Below are 16,930 nucleotides of genomic sequence, written 5' to 3'. Positions count from 1 at the left end.
TGTCCTTTGCCTGCACTGTTTTAACATAAGGCTTCATATAGTTGTAACATCGTTTGATATAATTTGAGAATTGTATTGCTGCTGTATTGCCCTTGCGCACCATAATTACATTTTTGCGCAAGGGCAATGTATATTTTTGGATATCGAGCTAAACACAACAGCAACAGCTGCACAAATATCTCCTGTAGCTCATAGAGCAGGGGTGTAACTACCGGGGTAGCGGCTGCCACAGGACCCAGGACATTAGGGGCCCGGTGACAGTCACTACCGCTGCGTTTTGTTTTTTTTTTTTTTTAATAGGCCATTACCGTCTGGAGTAACGGGTCCTACTTACTTAACGATCCTGGCAGGGGCCGGGATCGGTAAGTGACTTCACGGGCCCCACAAACACTATTATTATACTCGAGGGTCTTTTTAGAGCCCCGAGTATAATGATCAGAGGCCCTGGAGAGGTAAGGGAACATAAAAAACAGCGTTACTTACCTCTCCGGGATCCAGGCAGGCTTACTTCTGTGACGTCCCTGATGTCACATGAACGGGGCCTGCGTCCTGGGTTATGTGATGTCCCAGACGTCATTGTAGATGGCCGACACCACCAAGGACTGCAGCGGAGCCAGTGATAGGTAAATAATAGTGTTTTTTATGTTTGTATCCCCCGGGTCTCCGATCATTATACTCTGGGGTCTTAAAAGAAAGAAAGATCTCAGAGTATAATAATTGTTCATGGGTTTCCACTATGGGACATAATACTGTGTGCAGGGGCCAATATGGGGTATAATACTGTGTGCAGGGGTCACTATAGGCATAATACTGTGTGCAGGGGCCACTATGGGGTATAATACTGTGTGCAGGGGCCACTATGGGGTATAATACTGTGTGCAGGGGCCACTATGGGGCATAATACTTTGCGCAGGGGCCACTATGGGACATAATACTGTGTGCAGGGGCCACTATGGGGGATAATACTGTGTGCAGGGGCACTATGGGACATAATACTGTGTTCAGGGTCCACTATGGGACATAATACTGTGTGTAGGGCCACTATGGGACATAATACTGTGTGCAGGGGCCACTATGGGGCATAATACTGTGTGCAGGGGCCACTATGGGACATAATACTGTGTGCAGGGGCCACTATGGGGGATAATACTGTGTGCAGGGGCCACTATGGGGCATAATACTGTGTGCAGGGGCCACTATGGGACATAATACTGTGTGCAGGGGCCACTATGGGACATAATACTGTGTGCAGGGGCCACTATGGGGCTTAATACTGTGTGCAGGGGCCACTATGCAGCATAATACTGTGTGCAGGGGCCACTATGGGGCATAATACTGTCTGTAAGGGCCACTATGGGACATAATACTGTGTGCAGGGGCCACTATGGGGGATAATACTGTGTGCAGGGGCCACTATGGGACATAATACTGTGTGCAAGGGCCACTATGGGGCATAATACTGTGTGCAGGAGCCACTATGGGGGATAATACTGTGTGCAGGGGCCACTATGGGGCATAATACTGTGTGCAGGGGGCACTATGGGGAATAATACTGTGTGCAGGGGCCACTATGGGGTATAATACTGTGTGCAGGGGCCACTATGGGGGCTAATACTGTGTGCAGGGGCCACTATGGGGGATAATACTGTGTGCAGGGACCACTATGGGGGATAATACTGTGTGCAGGGGCCACTATGGGACATAATACTGTGTGCAGGGGCCACTATGGGACATAATACTGTGTGCAGGGGCCACTATGGGGCTTAATACTGTGTGCAGGGGCCACTATGGAGCATAATACTGTGTGCAGGGGCCACTATGGGGCATAATACTGTCTGTAAGGGCCACTATGGGACATAATACTGTGTGCAGGGGCCACTATGGGGGATAATACTGTGTGCAGGGGCCACTATGGGACATAATACTGTGTGCAGGGGCCACTATGGGGGATAATACTGTGTGCAGGGGCCACTATGGGACATAATACTGTGTGCAAGGGCCACTATGGGGCATAATACTGTGTGCAGGAGCCACTATGGGGGATAATACTGTGTGCAGGGGCCACTATGGGGCATAATACTGTGTGCAGGGGGCACTATGGGGAATAATACTGTGTGCAGGGGCCACTATGGGGTATAATACTGTGTGCAGGGGCCACTATGGGGGCTAATACTGTGTGCAGGGGCCACTATGGGGGATAATACTGTGTGCAGGGAACACTATGGGGGATAATACTGTGTGCAGGGGCCACTATGGGGGATAATACTGTGTGCAGGGGCCACTATGGGACATAATACTGTGTGCAGGGGCCACTATGGGGCTTAATACTGTGTGCAGGGGCCACTATGGAGCATAATACTGTGTGCAGGGGCCACTATGGGGCATAATACTGTCTGTAAGGGCCACTATGGGACATAATACTGTGTGCAGGGGCCACTATGGGGGATAATACTGTGTGCAGGGGCCACTATGGGACATAATACTGTGTGCAAGGGTCACTATGGGGCATAATACTGTGTGCAGGAGCCACTATGGGGGATAATACTGTGTGCAGGGGCCACTATGGGGCATAATACTGTGTGCAGGGGGCACTATGGGGCATAATACTGTGTGCAGGGGCCACTATGGGACATAATACTGTGTGCAGGGGACACTATGGGACATAATACTGAGTGCAGAGGCCACTATGGGACATAATACTGTGTGCAGGGGTCACTATGGGGGATAATACTGTGTGCAGGGGCTACTATGGGACATAATACTGTGTGCAGGGGCCACTATGGGGGATAATACTGTGTGCAGGGGCCACTATGGGGGCTAATACTGTGTGCAGGAGCCACTATGGGGGATAATACTGTGTGCAGGGACCACTATGGGGGATAATACTGTGTGCAGGGGCCACTATGGGACATAATACTGTGTGCAGGGGCCACTATGGGGCTTAATACTGTGTGCAGGGGCCACTATGGAGCATAATACTGTGTGCAGGGGTGACTATGGGGCATAATACTGTCTGTAAGGGCCACTATGGGACATAATACTGTGTGCAGGGGCCAATATGGGGTATAATACTGTGTGCAGGGGCCACTATGGGGGATAATACTGTGTGCAGGGGCCACTATGGGGTATAATACTGTGTACAGGGACCACTGTGGGGTATAATACTGTGTGCAGGGGCCACTATGGGGGATAATACTGTGTGCAGGGGCACTATGGGACATAATACTGTGTGCAGGGGCCACTATGGGGCTTAATACTGTGTGCAGGGGCCGCTATGCAGCATAATACTGTGTGCAGGGGCCACTATGGGGCATAATACTGTCTGTAAGGGCCACTATGGGACATAATACTGTGTGCAGGGGCCACTATGGGGGATAATACTGTGTGCAGGGGCCACTATGGGACATAATACTGTGTGCAAGGGCCACTATGGGGCATAATACTGTGTGCAGGAGCCACTATGGGGGATAATACTGTGTGCAGGGGCCACTATGGGGCATAATACTGTGTGCAGGGGGCACTATGGGGAATAATACTGTGTGCAGGGGCCACTATGGGGTATAATACTGTGTGCAGGGGCCACTATGGGGGCTAATACTGTGTGCAGGGGCCACTATGGGGGATAATACTGTGTGCAGGGACCACTATGGGGGATAATACTGTGTGCAGGGGCCACTATGGGACATAATACTGTGTGCAGGGGCCACTATGGGACATAATACTGTGTGCAGGGGCCACTATGGGGCTTAATACTGTGTGCAGGGGCCACTATGGAGCATAATACTGTGTGCAGGGGCCACTATGGGGCATAATACTGTCTGTAAGGGCCACTATGGGACATAATACTGTGTGCAGGGGCCACTATGGGGGATAATACTGTGTGCAGGGGCCACTATGGGACATAATACTGTGTGCAGGGGCCACTATGGGGGATAATACTGTGTGCAGGGGCCACTATGGGACATAATACTGTGTGCAAGGGCCACTATGGGGCATAATACTGTGTGCAGGAGCCACTATGGGGGATAATACTGTGTGCAGGGGCCACTATGGGGCATAATACTGTGTGCAGGGCTCACTATGGGGAATAATACTGTGTGCAGGGGCCACTATGGGGTATAATACTGTGTGCAGGGGCCACTATGGGGCTAATACTGTGTGCAGGGGCCACTATGGGGGATAATACTGTGTGCAGGGAACACTATGGGGGATAATACTGTGTGCAGGGGCCACTATGGGGGATAATACTGTGTGCAGGGGCCACTATGGGACATAATACTGTGTGCAGGGGCCACTATGGGGCTTAATACTGTGTGCAGGGGCCACTATGGAGCATAATACTGTGTGCAGGGGCCACTATGGGGCATAATACTGTCTGTAAGGGCCACTATGGGACATAATACTGTGTGCAGGGGCCACTATGGGGGATAATACTGTGTGCAGGGGCCACTATGGGACATAATACTGTGTGCAAGGGTCACTATGGGGCATAATACTGTGTGCAGGAGCCACTATGGGGGATAATACTGTGTGCAGGGGCCACTATGGGGCATAATACTGTGTGCAGGGGGCACTATGGGGCATAATACTGTGTGCAGGGGCCACTATGGGACATAATACTGTGTGCAGGGGACACTATGGGACATAATACTGAGTGCAGAGGCCACTATGGGACATAATACTGTGTGCAGGGGTCACTATGGGGGATAATACTGTGTGCAGGGGCTACTATGGGACATAATACTGTGTGCAGGGGCCACTATGGGGGATAATACTGTGTGCAGGGGCCACTATGGGGGCTAATACTGTGTGCAGGAGCCACTATGGGGGATAATACTGTGTGCAGGGACCACTATGGGGGATAATACTGTGTGCAGGGGCCACTATGGGACATAATACTGTGTGCAGGGGCCACTATGGGGCTTAATACTGTGTGCAGGGGCCACTATGGAGCATAATACTGTGTGCAGGGGTGACTATGGGGCATAATACTGTCTGTAAGGGCCACTATGGGACATAATACTGTGTGCAGGGGCCAATATGGGGTATAATACTGTGTGCAGGGGCCACTATGGGGCATAATACTTTGTGCAGGGGCCACTATGGGGGATAATACTGTGTGCAGGGGCCACTATGGGGTATAATACTGTGTACAGGGACCACTGTGGGGTATAATACTGTGTGCAGGGGCCACTATGGGGGATAATACTGTGTGCAGGGGCACTATGGGACATAATACTGTGTGCAGGGGCCACTATGGGGGATAATACTGTGTGCAGGGGCCACTATGGGGTATAATACTGTGTGCAGGGGCCACTATGGGGGATAATACTGTGTGCAGGGGCACTATGGGACATAATACTGTGTTCAGGGTCCACTATGGGACATAATACTGTGTGTAGGGCCACTATGGGACATAATACTGTGTGCAGGGGCCACTATGGGGCATAATACTGTGTGCAGGGGCCACTATGGGACATAATACTGTGTGTAGGGCCACTATGGGACATAATACTGTGTGCAGGGGCCACTATGGGGCATAATACTGTGTGCAGGGGCCACTATGGGGGATAATACTGTGTGCAGGGGCCACTATGGGGGATAATACTGTGTGCAGGGGCCACTATGGGACATAATACTGTGTGCAGGGGCCACTATGGGGCTTAATACTGTGTGCAGGGGCCACTATGGAGCATAATACTGTGTGCAGGGGCCACTATGGGGCATAATACTGTCTGTAAGGGCCACTATGGGACATAATACTGTGTGCAGGGGCCACTATGGGACATAATACTGTGTGCAAGGGCCACTATGGGGCATAATACTGTGTGCAGGAGCCACTATGGGGGATAATACTGTGTGCAGGGGCCACTATGGGGAATAATAGTGTGTGTGGGGGCCACTATGGGGCTTAATACTGTGTGCAGGGGCCACTATGGAGCATAATACTGTGTGCAGGGGTGACTATGGGGCATAATACTGTCTGTAAGGGCCACTATGGGACATAATACTGTGTGCAGGGGCCACTATGGGGGATAATACTGTGTGCAGGGGCCACTATGGGGAATAATAGTGTGTGTGGGGGCCACAATAGTGCGCGCAGGAATGTGGGGGTGAAGGGAGTCAGTCGGGGTCTTCAGCGTCGGTTGCGGGGGCCCCATGTTGAAAGTTCGCCCCGCCATTCCTAGTTACGCCACTGTCATAGAGCATTGTCTAAACTGCATATGACAGTCCGGGCTGCAAAATATGGAACATACCTATTCCTGCCCAAATTGCGGCCTTTGTACCTCGGCTTCTATTCATTGAATGAACGGGCCCGCAGAAGCACGGCTGGTGCATGGGCGGCACACGGGTGACATCCCTGTTATATGATACTCAGCAATAGTCCTTTTTTTTTTTTTTATAGGTAAAAAATGCTATGCGGGCAGGAGCCAAGGGGATTATACTGTATTCTGACCCTGCTGACTACTGTGCTCCGGGGGTGGAGCCCTATCCCAATGGTTGGAACCTGCCGGGTGGCGGCGCCCAACGTGGTAACGTCCTCAATCTTAATGGCGCTGGAGATCCTTTAACACCGGGTTATCCTGCAAAAGGTGAGTGAATGGAAAGATCTAAAGTATCTGAATTGTTTTCATGGAGACCCGTTGTGAATCCAAGTGTATTAAGTGAATGGGGGGAACTAGGGAGACAACGTCCTGTATGGTGGAGGGGATATCGGTATATATATTGGGGGTGCCATAAGGTGGGAGGGTTCTTATACGCCCGCTCAGTGATCTGTGTGTGATGATTTTCCTCTTCGGCAGATTTTACCTATAGATATAATGCAGATGAAGGAGTGGGACTGCCCAACATCCCCGTCCACCCCATAGGATACCACGATGCTGAGAAAATACTCAGGTACGTTAGGAATGTCTTGAAGTTATCTGATATTGGAAATAATTACAAATTTCAAAAATTGTATTTCCCAAAAATCTGAATAATAGAGTAGGATGAGATGGGGTTGGCATGGTGTGACTAAGGCCGGGGCCCAGCGATATCGCGGCATTTTACAGTACTTGCAAAGTGGTTAGGATTCATGCAAATCCCATGCTCGGTTTGCGGTAAAAATCGCAGTGCAGGCACACTGCAATTTCGAAAACCGGCACGGTTTTGGAAATCGCAGTATGTCAATTATATCTACGGAAATGCTAGCGGCTTCCCCTTAGATATAATTGTAACAGAAAGTCCGCGGAGGAAAACTCTGCAAACTTTCTATTCAAAGCGCTGCGGGTCGTGGGGCCTTAGCCTAAGGGCTCGTTCACATGGGGTTTTTTGGCAGCGGATTTTGACGCAGAATCCGCCTCAAAATCCGCTGCCAAAACCGGCTCCCATTGACTTCAATGGGAGCTGCTCGCGTCTTTTTCCCGCTAGCTAGTAGTGGAAAAAAGAAGCGAGATGATCCTTCTTGCCCCGGATTCCGCCGCGGTGTCCGAGGCGTGAGGTTCCCTCCCGATTAGGCCCATTCATTTGGGCTTAATCTGGAGCAGAATGTCGCAACGAGGTGCACAGAAAGAAATCAATGGAAGCTGGTCAGGAGTTTTTTCCGGGGCCTTTTCTTGAGGCCCAGTCGCCTCGCGATTCGGCTTGAAGACACTCCCTCCTCCTGACTAGGCCCATTCATTGGGCCTAATCCGGAGTGGAGTGCGTGGCTGGATGCCGTTGTAGTGCAGCGGCTTTCAGTTACGGCTACCTGGCTTTTGGTCCGGAAACTGAGGCGGCCTCTGCTTCAGGTTCTGGACCAAAAAACCCCGTCTGAACTTACCTCCAAGGTATCATGGCTGGGTTTCTGACCATAGAAAGTTCCTGCACTTGTGGTCATGTCTATTGGCAACTAATCAAGATGTCACCACCAAGATCACCCCTGCGCCCAGTCTCCGCTTTAGCCAATCCTGCGGGTTTCCATCTTCTGCCCTGAGAAACTGGACAGCGGGCAGAAACCCGGCGGTCAGTTTTCAAACCCATTCACTTGAATGGGTTTGCAAAGCGATCGTCCGTGTGCGTCTTCTGCCTGTCCATCGCGAAACCGATAATTTTTTAACCAGACACAAAGTCCTGCATGTCCAAGCTTGTGTCTGGCTAAAAGAAACGGTGAATGGGTTTGAAAACTGGTGTGAACCCGCCCTTAGGGAAAACCTTTCAGACTGTTTCACTGTTCACTATCTACAAATCTAAATTTGGTGATGTTCACGGGAAAAGCCCTGTAACAGCTGTGCTATGCGTGACAGTCTGATTGCTAGGGACACTCCCTTTTCAACTTCTTAATGCTCATTTGCTTACATTGCTCCGTTTTGCGGTCTGGCTCGCTGGAACATGAAAATTGGAAGTTTTGGCCAAAGTGATAATAACAATACTCCATTTTATTTATATGGCGTATATTCCGTTATTACTCAGCTCTTTACAACTTTCGCAAGGAGTAACGCCGACGCTCATTCTGACACGTAAACACGTGCCAGAGCGAGGCGCTTCAAAACAGAATCCCATTGACTTCGATGGGTGCCGGCTTACGCGCGCCACACATTGAAATCAATGGGTTACAAAGCCTCCCGTTGATTTCAAATGTGTAGCGCGCGTAAGCCGGCACCCATTGAAGTGTATGGGATCTGTTTTGAACCGCCTCACTCTGACTCGTGTTTACGTGTCAGAATGAGCGGCGCGTTACTCCTTGGGAACGGAGCCGTCATGACAAGTTCCAAGTGATCTTCCTAAAACTGAATGTAACTATGGCCCAGTTCACATGACATGCGGATGTGTATCAGGCCTATGAACCCCATCAGCAGTAAATCTGTTTATATTAGGGGATAAGCCTGACACATTGTAACGAACTGTGAAGTTCTATTTACATACAACTGAGGATCCCTGTATAGTCTGAAGTCACTGCTGACAGTATCAATAGAGCAAACTATCCTCTGTATTATATACACAGTGTCCATGTTATACATGGCAACAACAAAGAGAGACAATTTGGCTAATAAGGGGTTATAGGGGAATTCACAAAATGGCACATTGTCACTCCAGCTGGCTCTGTCCGCTTCTACACTATATAAAAAATTATAAATATGACTACTTTCTTTCACAAAACAGCACCACACTTGTCCACAGGCAGTGTTTGGTATTGCAGCTCAGCCCAATTCATGTTAAAATAGCACGATGAACCAGTGCAAAGATAATCTATCCACCTTTTTATGGATATGGATATGCAACTTAGTCTGCAAGTGCATCAGGGGCGGAGCTTGATTTGCCTACAGATACTGTGGCACAGGCAGACCTGAAAATATCAAACATCGCTAAAGGAGCCGTGACGTCAGTGATTCCAGAGGAGACCTGGAGCACTTGTATCTGGCTGTAGGCAAATATAAAAAAAAATTTAAAAAAAATCAGGCCCCGCCCATGGTGCACTTTCAGACTAATTTGCATATCCATAAAAAGCCTCATGATGGCTTATATCCATTTAAATCCTATTTGTCCGCACTTTGTTCTTGTCACCTCGGTTAATATAACATTTCATCTTCCTTCAGGTTGATGGGCGGTCCGGCCTCACCGGCTTTTTGGAAAGGGAATCTTAACGTCTCGTATAACATCGGACCTGGATTCTTAGACAACATCTCCAAACGGTAAACATCGACCTAAGACCTTCATCTTCTGTACATTGTAGGGTAGGAAAACGTCCCAAAATTGGAGGAAATCCAATGAAAATGATCTTCTGATGTCATAGATTCATCCATGTGGCCGTATCTGGTGCCGCAGCCCTGTTCAAGTGACCTGGCTGAGCTGCAATACCAGACACGGTATGGACATAGGCTGTATATGCTCCCCATTACGTCATCCATTACGTATATACTATAGAACCCCTTTATTGTTGATCTGCTGATCAGGTCCCGGATATTTTGGGGGCTGCACAGAGGGTCTGACCCTTCAGTGATCCTATAAGAAATATATTGCATTTAGACTAAGACCCGACGTTTCCAAAACACAGCAAAAACATGGAAGAAAATGCAGAAAAGCTGCGTTTTAAAAAAAACGCAGCACGTCAATTTTTCCAGTGGGTATGCTTGCATTTTCCCCAAATATTTCATAAAGGAAGAAAAACTTTAGGGAAAAACACAGCAAAAATGCAAGGAAAAGCATTTTTTAGCTGCGCTCCGCACCATAGGGCCACACGTAGCGGGCCGCAGCATAAAAGCGCCGCGGGAAAAACCGCAGCTGGAACGCATCACGTTTTTGTCCTGCATTGCTTTTCAGTAGGGTTGAGCCGATCTTGAGATTTCAGGATCGATTTTAAAATCTGATTTCCGATCATTTTCCAGCCGATCCCGATCGTGAAATTTGCTTGATCGCCGATGGGATCCGATCTTTCCCGATCGCTCAAATCTATTCATGATATATACATGAATAGGGTTGAGCCGATCTTGAGATAACCTCTGACCTCGATCCCGCTGGAAAAGATCGGGATCGGAATGCCGATCGCAATCGTGAAATTTACTCATTCGTCGATTGGAATCCGATCTTTTCTAATCCTGATCGCTCAACCCTACTTTTCACAGAAAGTCCACAGAGATTTCCTCTTCCATTATACCTATAGGGACGCCGCCATCACTGGCATGCTGCTGTTTCCAAAACCAGGGACTGTAAAACGCTGCGGCTTTAGAAAAAAAACCTTAACCAATGCCATAAATTATCCTGACATTTATAGCACCACCAGGGGTTAAACCATTGCACTGTCACTAATGCCTAAGGTTTATCCATTACGGCCCTGTTGGTCTAAAAGCAAAACTAAGTTGCCCATAGCCACCAATCCCATACACTATGGAAGCTGCGCTGTCATTGTTTGCTATGGGCAACTATGATAATTTGGCTTTTGGACGGATTTAATAAATCTGCTCCAATTTTCCAAAAAATACAAAAATTCAGAGCCCATCCGTACTTTACTGTAAAAGCTTTTCGTCAGCCGCCCACACCTCTACCCACCCACCCTCCTAAACCTCGGCCTGTTCCTGGATTAACATTGGCAGCTTAGCCTTCCCTAATTCACATGAGGATGATGACGACTTTCTGAGGCATGCAATTATTGATAGAAACGGAAAAACTCCCTCCTGACATTTTCTGGACCTGGAACTGCGCCCCTTATTGCTCCAATTTCTGGTACATTTTCCTGGGCCCGGACCAAATTGGCCAAGCACTTGGCCGCTGAATCACCAAAAAAGTTTGTTTTGACTCCATTACTTTGGGAGTGATGTTGAGCTTGTTCGTGTGGTGCCGTCTCCAGATTCCGAAAAACTTAATTCTCTGCTATAGAGTGATTTTCCGTAGTCACTTCCTCAGACGGGTTATCCAGTGCACACTTGCCCTCTTTCTTAAACCAATTCGATTTTTTTTCTGAAATACTTACCCTTTGTAAAAAAAAAAATTACCAGATAATTACCAAATTTTTTTAACCAAGTTTCAATTTTTTTAAAAATAATTTTTGCTTTTTTTTTTTTTAAAGGGATTCTAACCTTTTTTTGTGGATAAGACGTCGCCATAGCCTTTAGAAAGGCTATTCGTCTCTTACCTTTAGACGTGGTCTCCGCTGCGCCGTTCCGTAGAAATACCGTTCTTTACCGGTATGGAAATGAGTTCTCTCGCAGCGATGGGGGCGGGCTTCAGCGCTCAATCAACGATGGGGCCCTCTCCACCGCTGCCAGAGAAGTGTCTCCAGTGCCGCCTCCTTCTTCGTCCACAGCGTCATCTTCAATGTCTTCTTCCGGCGCAGGCTTGTAACTTCTAGGAGAGCAGACTGCGCAGGCACACAGCCCACGGGAAAATGGCCGCTAACAATATTGTGCAAGCGGCCGTTTTCCCGTGACCTGTGCGCTTGCGCAGTCTGCTCTGCACAAGGCCCGAGGCCTAGAAATTACGAGCCTGCGCCGGAAGAAGACATTGAAGATGACACTGCGGACAAAGAAGGAGGCGGCGCTTGGAGACACTTCTCTGGCAGAAGAAGCTCAGGCAAGATGGCCGCCCCCATATTCATGGACAGAAAATAGAATAAAAAATTCGAAAATCAGAAAATAAAACAGTTTGGATAAAAATGATCAAAAAATCGATGACACATTTTTGGCAAGGAGGCTGCGGAAGGTGAAAAAAAAAAATCCGTACCTCGGTGTCTCCCACCGAAGTTCAGACCTGTTGCTTCGGGGACCTGTTTTGGCGAAAAGCCTCACCGCATATGACGTTAAAGAACCGGGACATCACTCGCATACATCCTTGAGGCCGGTCATGTGGGACAAGCACTTCCGCCAAAAGCAGCAGGACCGGCTCACAGTGGGAGACACCGGAGCACCAAGGACAGGTAAGTATGTTTTTTTTTTTTTCACCTTCCGTGACCTCCTTGCCAAAAACAGTTATCCTGGACAACCCCTTTAAGGCCGGGTTCACACAGAGTATTTTGGTTCGTAATGTGGAACGTAGATGCCGCGAGAGCTTTTGCGGGCCGTATACGCGGCGCTATTTTGCACTGGCAAGATGGCCACCCCCATAATCCTATATAGAAAATAGAAATAAATATCTTTGATCTGAAAAGAAAACCAGAAACGGAAAAAAGAGTGATGTGTTATTTATATCTGGTTTTAATATCTGCTAAAAAAAAAGTTGCCGCTACATTCCCTTTAAGTGCGTCCCAGGCAGGAGAATTTTTATGAGTCTCAAAACTCATTTCTACTTCTCGTGTCTGATCTATTCCGTCTCAGACAGCCAAAGCGTTCAACTTCATAGCAAATTCCAAATTTTTTCACTAGAATCCACCTTTATTAGTTCCAATCTGTGAGTGGTAATATTACCGTAGATGGCATCAACTTATTACACAACATCAAGTCCTGGAAAAACACGTATAGTGGGGGTAAAGGAGCGCCAAACTGGCATCAGTCCCGTTTCCTATCATACATCTTGGTTTGTGTTGGTCTGGCCCACCGGAATACCAGAGGGTCCTCCAAAGGCAATAACACAATAATGTCCAGCAGAAGACACCCAAATCTGAAGGGTGCGATGGTCTATTTGATAGGATTCATTGGGAGAGTGGGCCCCTTTCATCTGGTGGGCCCAAAGATCCTCAAGCGATAGGTCTTCGAGTAAAGGGGCATATCTAAGGCCATATCCATTACTTTATTATAAAAACAGGGGGCGAGGAGGCCGATCCTCAACAAATCGAGGCCATTACCGTCTCCAAGGAGGAAGGAGGTGGCAGGTGTATACTTGGACCGGTAACATAGCAGTCACATACAGAGCCCACATTGGGGTCTGTCAGGGTCCGTGCGTGCAGGACTAACCGAGACTCCAACACCAGATGTAATGTAACCTTACCTCATACCAGTATCAATACCTTGGACATCAACTTTTTGGTAACCTGAGTAGACCCAGGGTAGGGGTGTACGCCCCCGCCATCAAAGAGAGGCCTCGTGCAAAAAAACTGTGGATAGATGATATGCACTGATGTCTTGGAATTTTGCAAACCGCATCGAGCGCCATAATGTCCAACAAAACCAAACCCAAAAACTTCCACTCTACAGGATCTACCAATCAGCCGGCCATATTCCGCCACCACCTAGCTAATCTGCTTACTATCATCCCCCCTTACCCCCACCTCGGCGTCAGAACCTCCATATAAAATAGGACGTAGGTCATAAACTAATCTGGAACAAACACAATCCAGGCCCGGGAAGTAACTATTAAAAATAACATACGGCTCCGGCCACATCACAGACTCGCTGCGGGATGTTACAGACGTGGCCAACCGTTCCAAGGCCTATTAAAATCTGCAAAAATAATTCTGTGGAAAGAAGGCTGCGCGGTAAGAATGCAGTCAGAAGAAGAAGGGTTAATAGTTCATTTTCGGCAATGAATAAAACGAAGTGAATGAAGGAAAGAGAAACGTCAATTCCATCAATATCTGTTGTGACCTTTACCCTTTGGAGGAGGAGTCCTGGAATGATGATACGGCTCCGATCTCAACATCATCCAGTCTGTCTGGGAAGACATGAAGAGACAGACGGATTGGAGAAGCCTACATCCATAGAAGATCTGTGCTTAGTTCTCCAAGATGGCGGCGGGAACAATCTCCCTGCCAAAGACTGTCTACAAGTACCGAGAAGACTAATGGAAGGCAAAGGGCAAAGGTCAGGGTGAACATTTTACTAACACTGCTTGGAGTCTCCTCCCCGCAGGCATGCTGTCACTCTGTCAGCACATTCAAGACAGAAAACTCAGCCTGCGCCTTAAAGGGATTGTCCATCTTTTGCAAACTGATGGCCTATTAGTAAGATAAGCCATCAGTTTTAGATTGGTGAGGGTCTGAGTGTTGGGGGCCCCCACAGATCAGCTGTTTCCCTGGTTCTGTTCATGCTAGGTGCTGCACTGCTAGTAGTGGCGGATATGGGTACTGCAGTGGAGCCCCATAGACTTCAGTACAGCCACTTGGGAACATCACACCCACTCTGTTCCCCAGTAGGAGGATCTGGCCCACGGCAGGGGGAGCAATGTCAAGATGACGCTCACTGCCTGGCTGTTTCATTTCTGTAGCAGCGCCACACCTGTCCACAGGCTATGGTTGGTATTGCAGTTCAGCTGCTGCATCCTTGGACTCATTGTTATGGTGGCAGTATACAGACTAATGGCCCAGTACAGCAGTGTCACTACAGCCGCCATCAGTCTGACCGTATGCTGTAAACGGCTCCCCGCCTCCATTCACACAGATAAAAGCGGCCGAATTTCTGTAACCTTTGTGGAAATGTCATATATCCTCGGCACAGACAGATGGCCGTGTACCTGCAGGGGGAGAGTCATTTATTATGAGGTCGCCTTTACAACTGGAAATGTTATTGTGACAAGTGTATAGAAACGATTTAAAGGGAAACAGTCATAAGGCTGGTGTGGTGGGGTCCTCGGTACCTCCAATATGTTCTTACGGAACTTTACTTTAAATTAGCCCTTTGTAGCCATCAGGCGTTATTATAGGAAAGCCATGGGATTGGGCCATCATGGGTTAATTCAGTTCCCCCTCTGAGATCAGTTTTATGGCATAGAAACCCCCTAAAAGCGGAATACATTATCAACTTTCTGTGTTTGTATAATAATTTTAATGTAATTTAACATTTCAGACAAATAAAGATGCATGTGCACAACAACAATAAGGTCACCAGGATTTATGATGTCATCGGCACCATCCGGGGAGCAGTAGAACCAGGTGTGTACCTAAAGTATCGGATGGCCTGCTAGGATAGTGGTTATATCCAGGTAGGGACTTCATTATTGTGCTGAGGCTATAAGCGTCATCTGGACCAGCTTAGTGTATGACAGTGTCCTACTCCATGTACCCTCTATTATACTCCAGAGCTGCACTCACTATTCTGCTGGTGCAGTCACTGTGTACATACATTACATTACTTATCCTGTATTATACTCCAGAGCTGCGCTCACTATTCTGCTGGTGCAGTCACTGTGTACATACATTACATTACTTATCCTGTATTATACTCCAGAGCTGCGCTCACTATTCTGCTGGTGCAGTCACTGTGTACATACATTACATTACTTATCCTGTATTATACTCCAGAGCTGCGCTCACTATTCTGCTGGTGCAGTCACTGTGTACATACATTACATTACTTATCCTGTATTATACTCCAGAGCTGCGCTCACTATTCTGCTGGTACAGTCACTGTGTACATACATTACATTACTTATCCTGTATTATACTCCAGAGCTGCGCTCACTATTCTGCTGGTACAGTCACTGTGTACATACATTACATTACTTATCCTGTATTATACTCCAGAGCTGCGCTCACTATTCTGCTGGTACAGTCACTGTGTACATACATTACATTACTTATCCTGTATTATACTCCAGAGCTGCGCTCACTATTCTGCTGGTACAGTCACTGTGTACATATATTACATTACTTATCCTGTATTATACTCCAGAGCTGCGCTCACTATTCTGCTGGTACAGTCACTGTGTACATACATTACATTACTTATCCTGTATTATACTCCAGAGCTGCGCTCACTATTCTGCTGGTGCAGTCACTGTGTACATACATTACATTACTGATCCTGAGTTACATCCTGTATTATACTCCAGAGCTGCGCTCACTATTCTGCTGGTACAGTCACTGTGTACATACATTACATTACTTATCCTGTACTGATCCTGAGTAATATCCTGTATTATACTCCAGAGCTGCGCTCACTATTCTGCTGGTGCAGTCACTGTGTACATACATTACATTACTTATCCTGTATTATACTCCAGAGCTGCGCTCTCTATTCTGCTGGTTCAGTGTATACATGAAGCTTGCACTAGTGATGCAAGTGAATTGTCAGGATAACCGCCCCTTTATAGTAATTCGGACTAAGTGTTATAAGAGTTTATCTTTTAGCGTTACATTTGAAAAGAAGTATGTCAACTCTTTCCAATAATATTTAGCAGAATTGTGAATGCAGCTCTGGGACATATTATTCTAGTAATATTATTAGAATATTGTTATCTCCCTAGATATTACAATGTATAATACTTTGGTAATTTGCATTGATTACAATGTCACATCTTTTTCAGACCGGTATGTTATTCTTGGTGGTCACCGGGACTCATGGGTGTTCGGAGGGATCGATCCAACGACCGGAGCTGCCGTCCTTCAAGAAGTTGCAAGGAGCTTTGGTGTGAAATTAAAAGAAGGTACAAAGTATAGTGAAGAATATGGGCCGAAACTGCAGTACCCTTTGCAACCAGGATGCAACTGGACATTGCAGGATATCATATATTTTCATATACAGATAGTGATGTGAAAAATTAAAAAAAAAACATAAAAAATTATTTCGGGTTAAAAAAAATAGGCCATTTTCTTGTGACACATTCACAA

The 16,930-nt window shown here is 47.5% G+C and overlaps 1 protein-coding gene across 1 annotated transcript in view; it reads left to right on the top strand.

Moving 5' to 3' along the window:
* NAALAD2 (N-acetylated alpha-linked acidic dipeptidase 2) overlaps positions 1–16,930 on the top strand; it is a 61,800-nt gene that overhangs the window by 26,840 nt on the left and 18,030 nt on the right. Inside the window, exons 7-11 of the mRNA XM_075266211.1 lie at positions 6,407–6,593; positions 6,804–6,897; positions 9,555–9,650; positions 15,168–15,253; positions 16,627–16,746. Of these exons, the coding sequence (XP_075122312.1) occupies positions 6,407–6,593; positions 6,804–6,897; positions 9,555–9,650; positions 15,168–15,253; positions 16,627–16,746 (583 nt within the window). The remainder of the gene's footprint in view (positions 1–6,406; positions 6,594–6,803; positions 6,898–9,554; positions 9,651–15,167; positions 15,254–16,626; positions 16,747–16,930) is intronic.

The sequence above is a fragment of the Leptodactylus fuscus genome, chromosome 2 (assembly GCF_031893055.1).
Source record: "Leptodactylus fuscus isolate aLepFus1 chromosome 2, aLepFus1.hap2, whole genome shotgun sequence".
Lineage (NCBI taxonomy): Eukaryota > Metazoa > Chordata > Amphibia > Anura > Leptodactylidae > Leptodactylus > Leptodactylus fuscus.
This window is presented reverse-complemented; position numbering and strand designations above follow the sequence as displayed.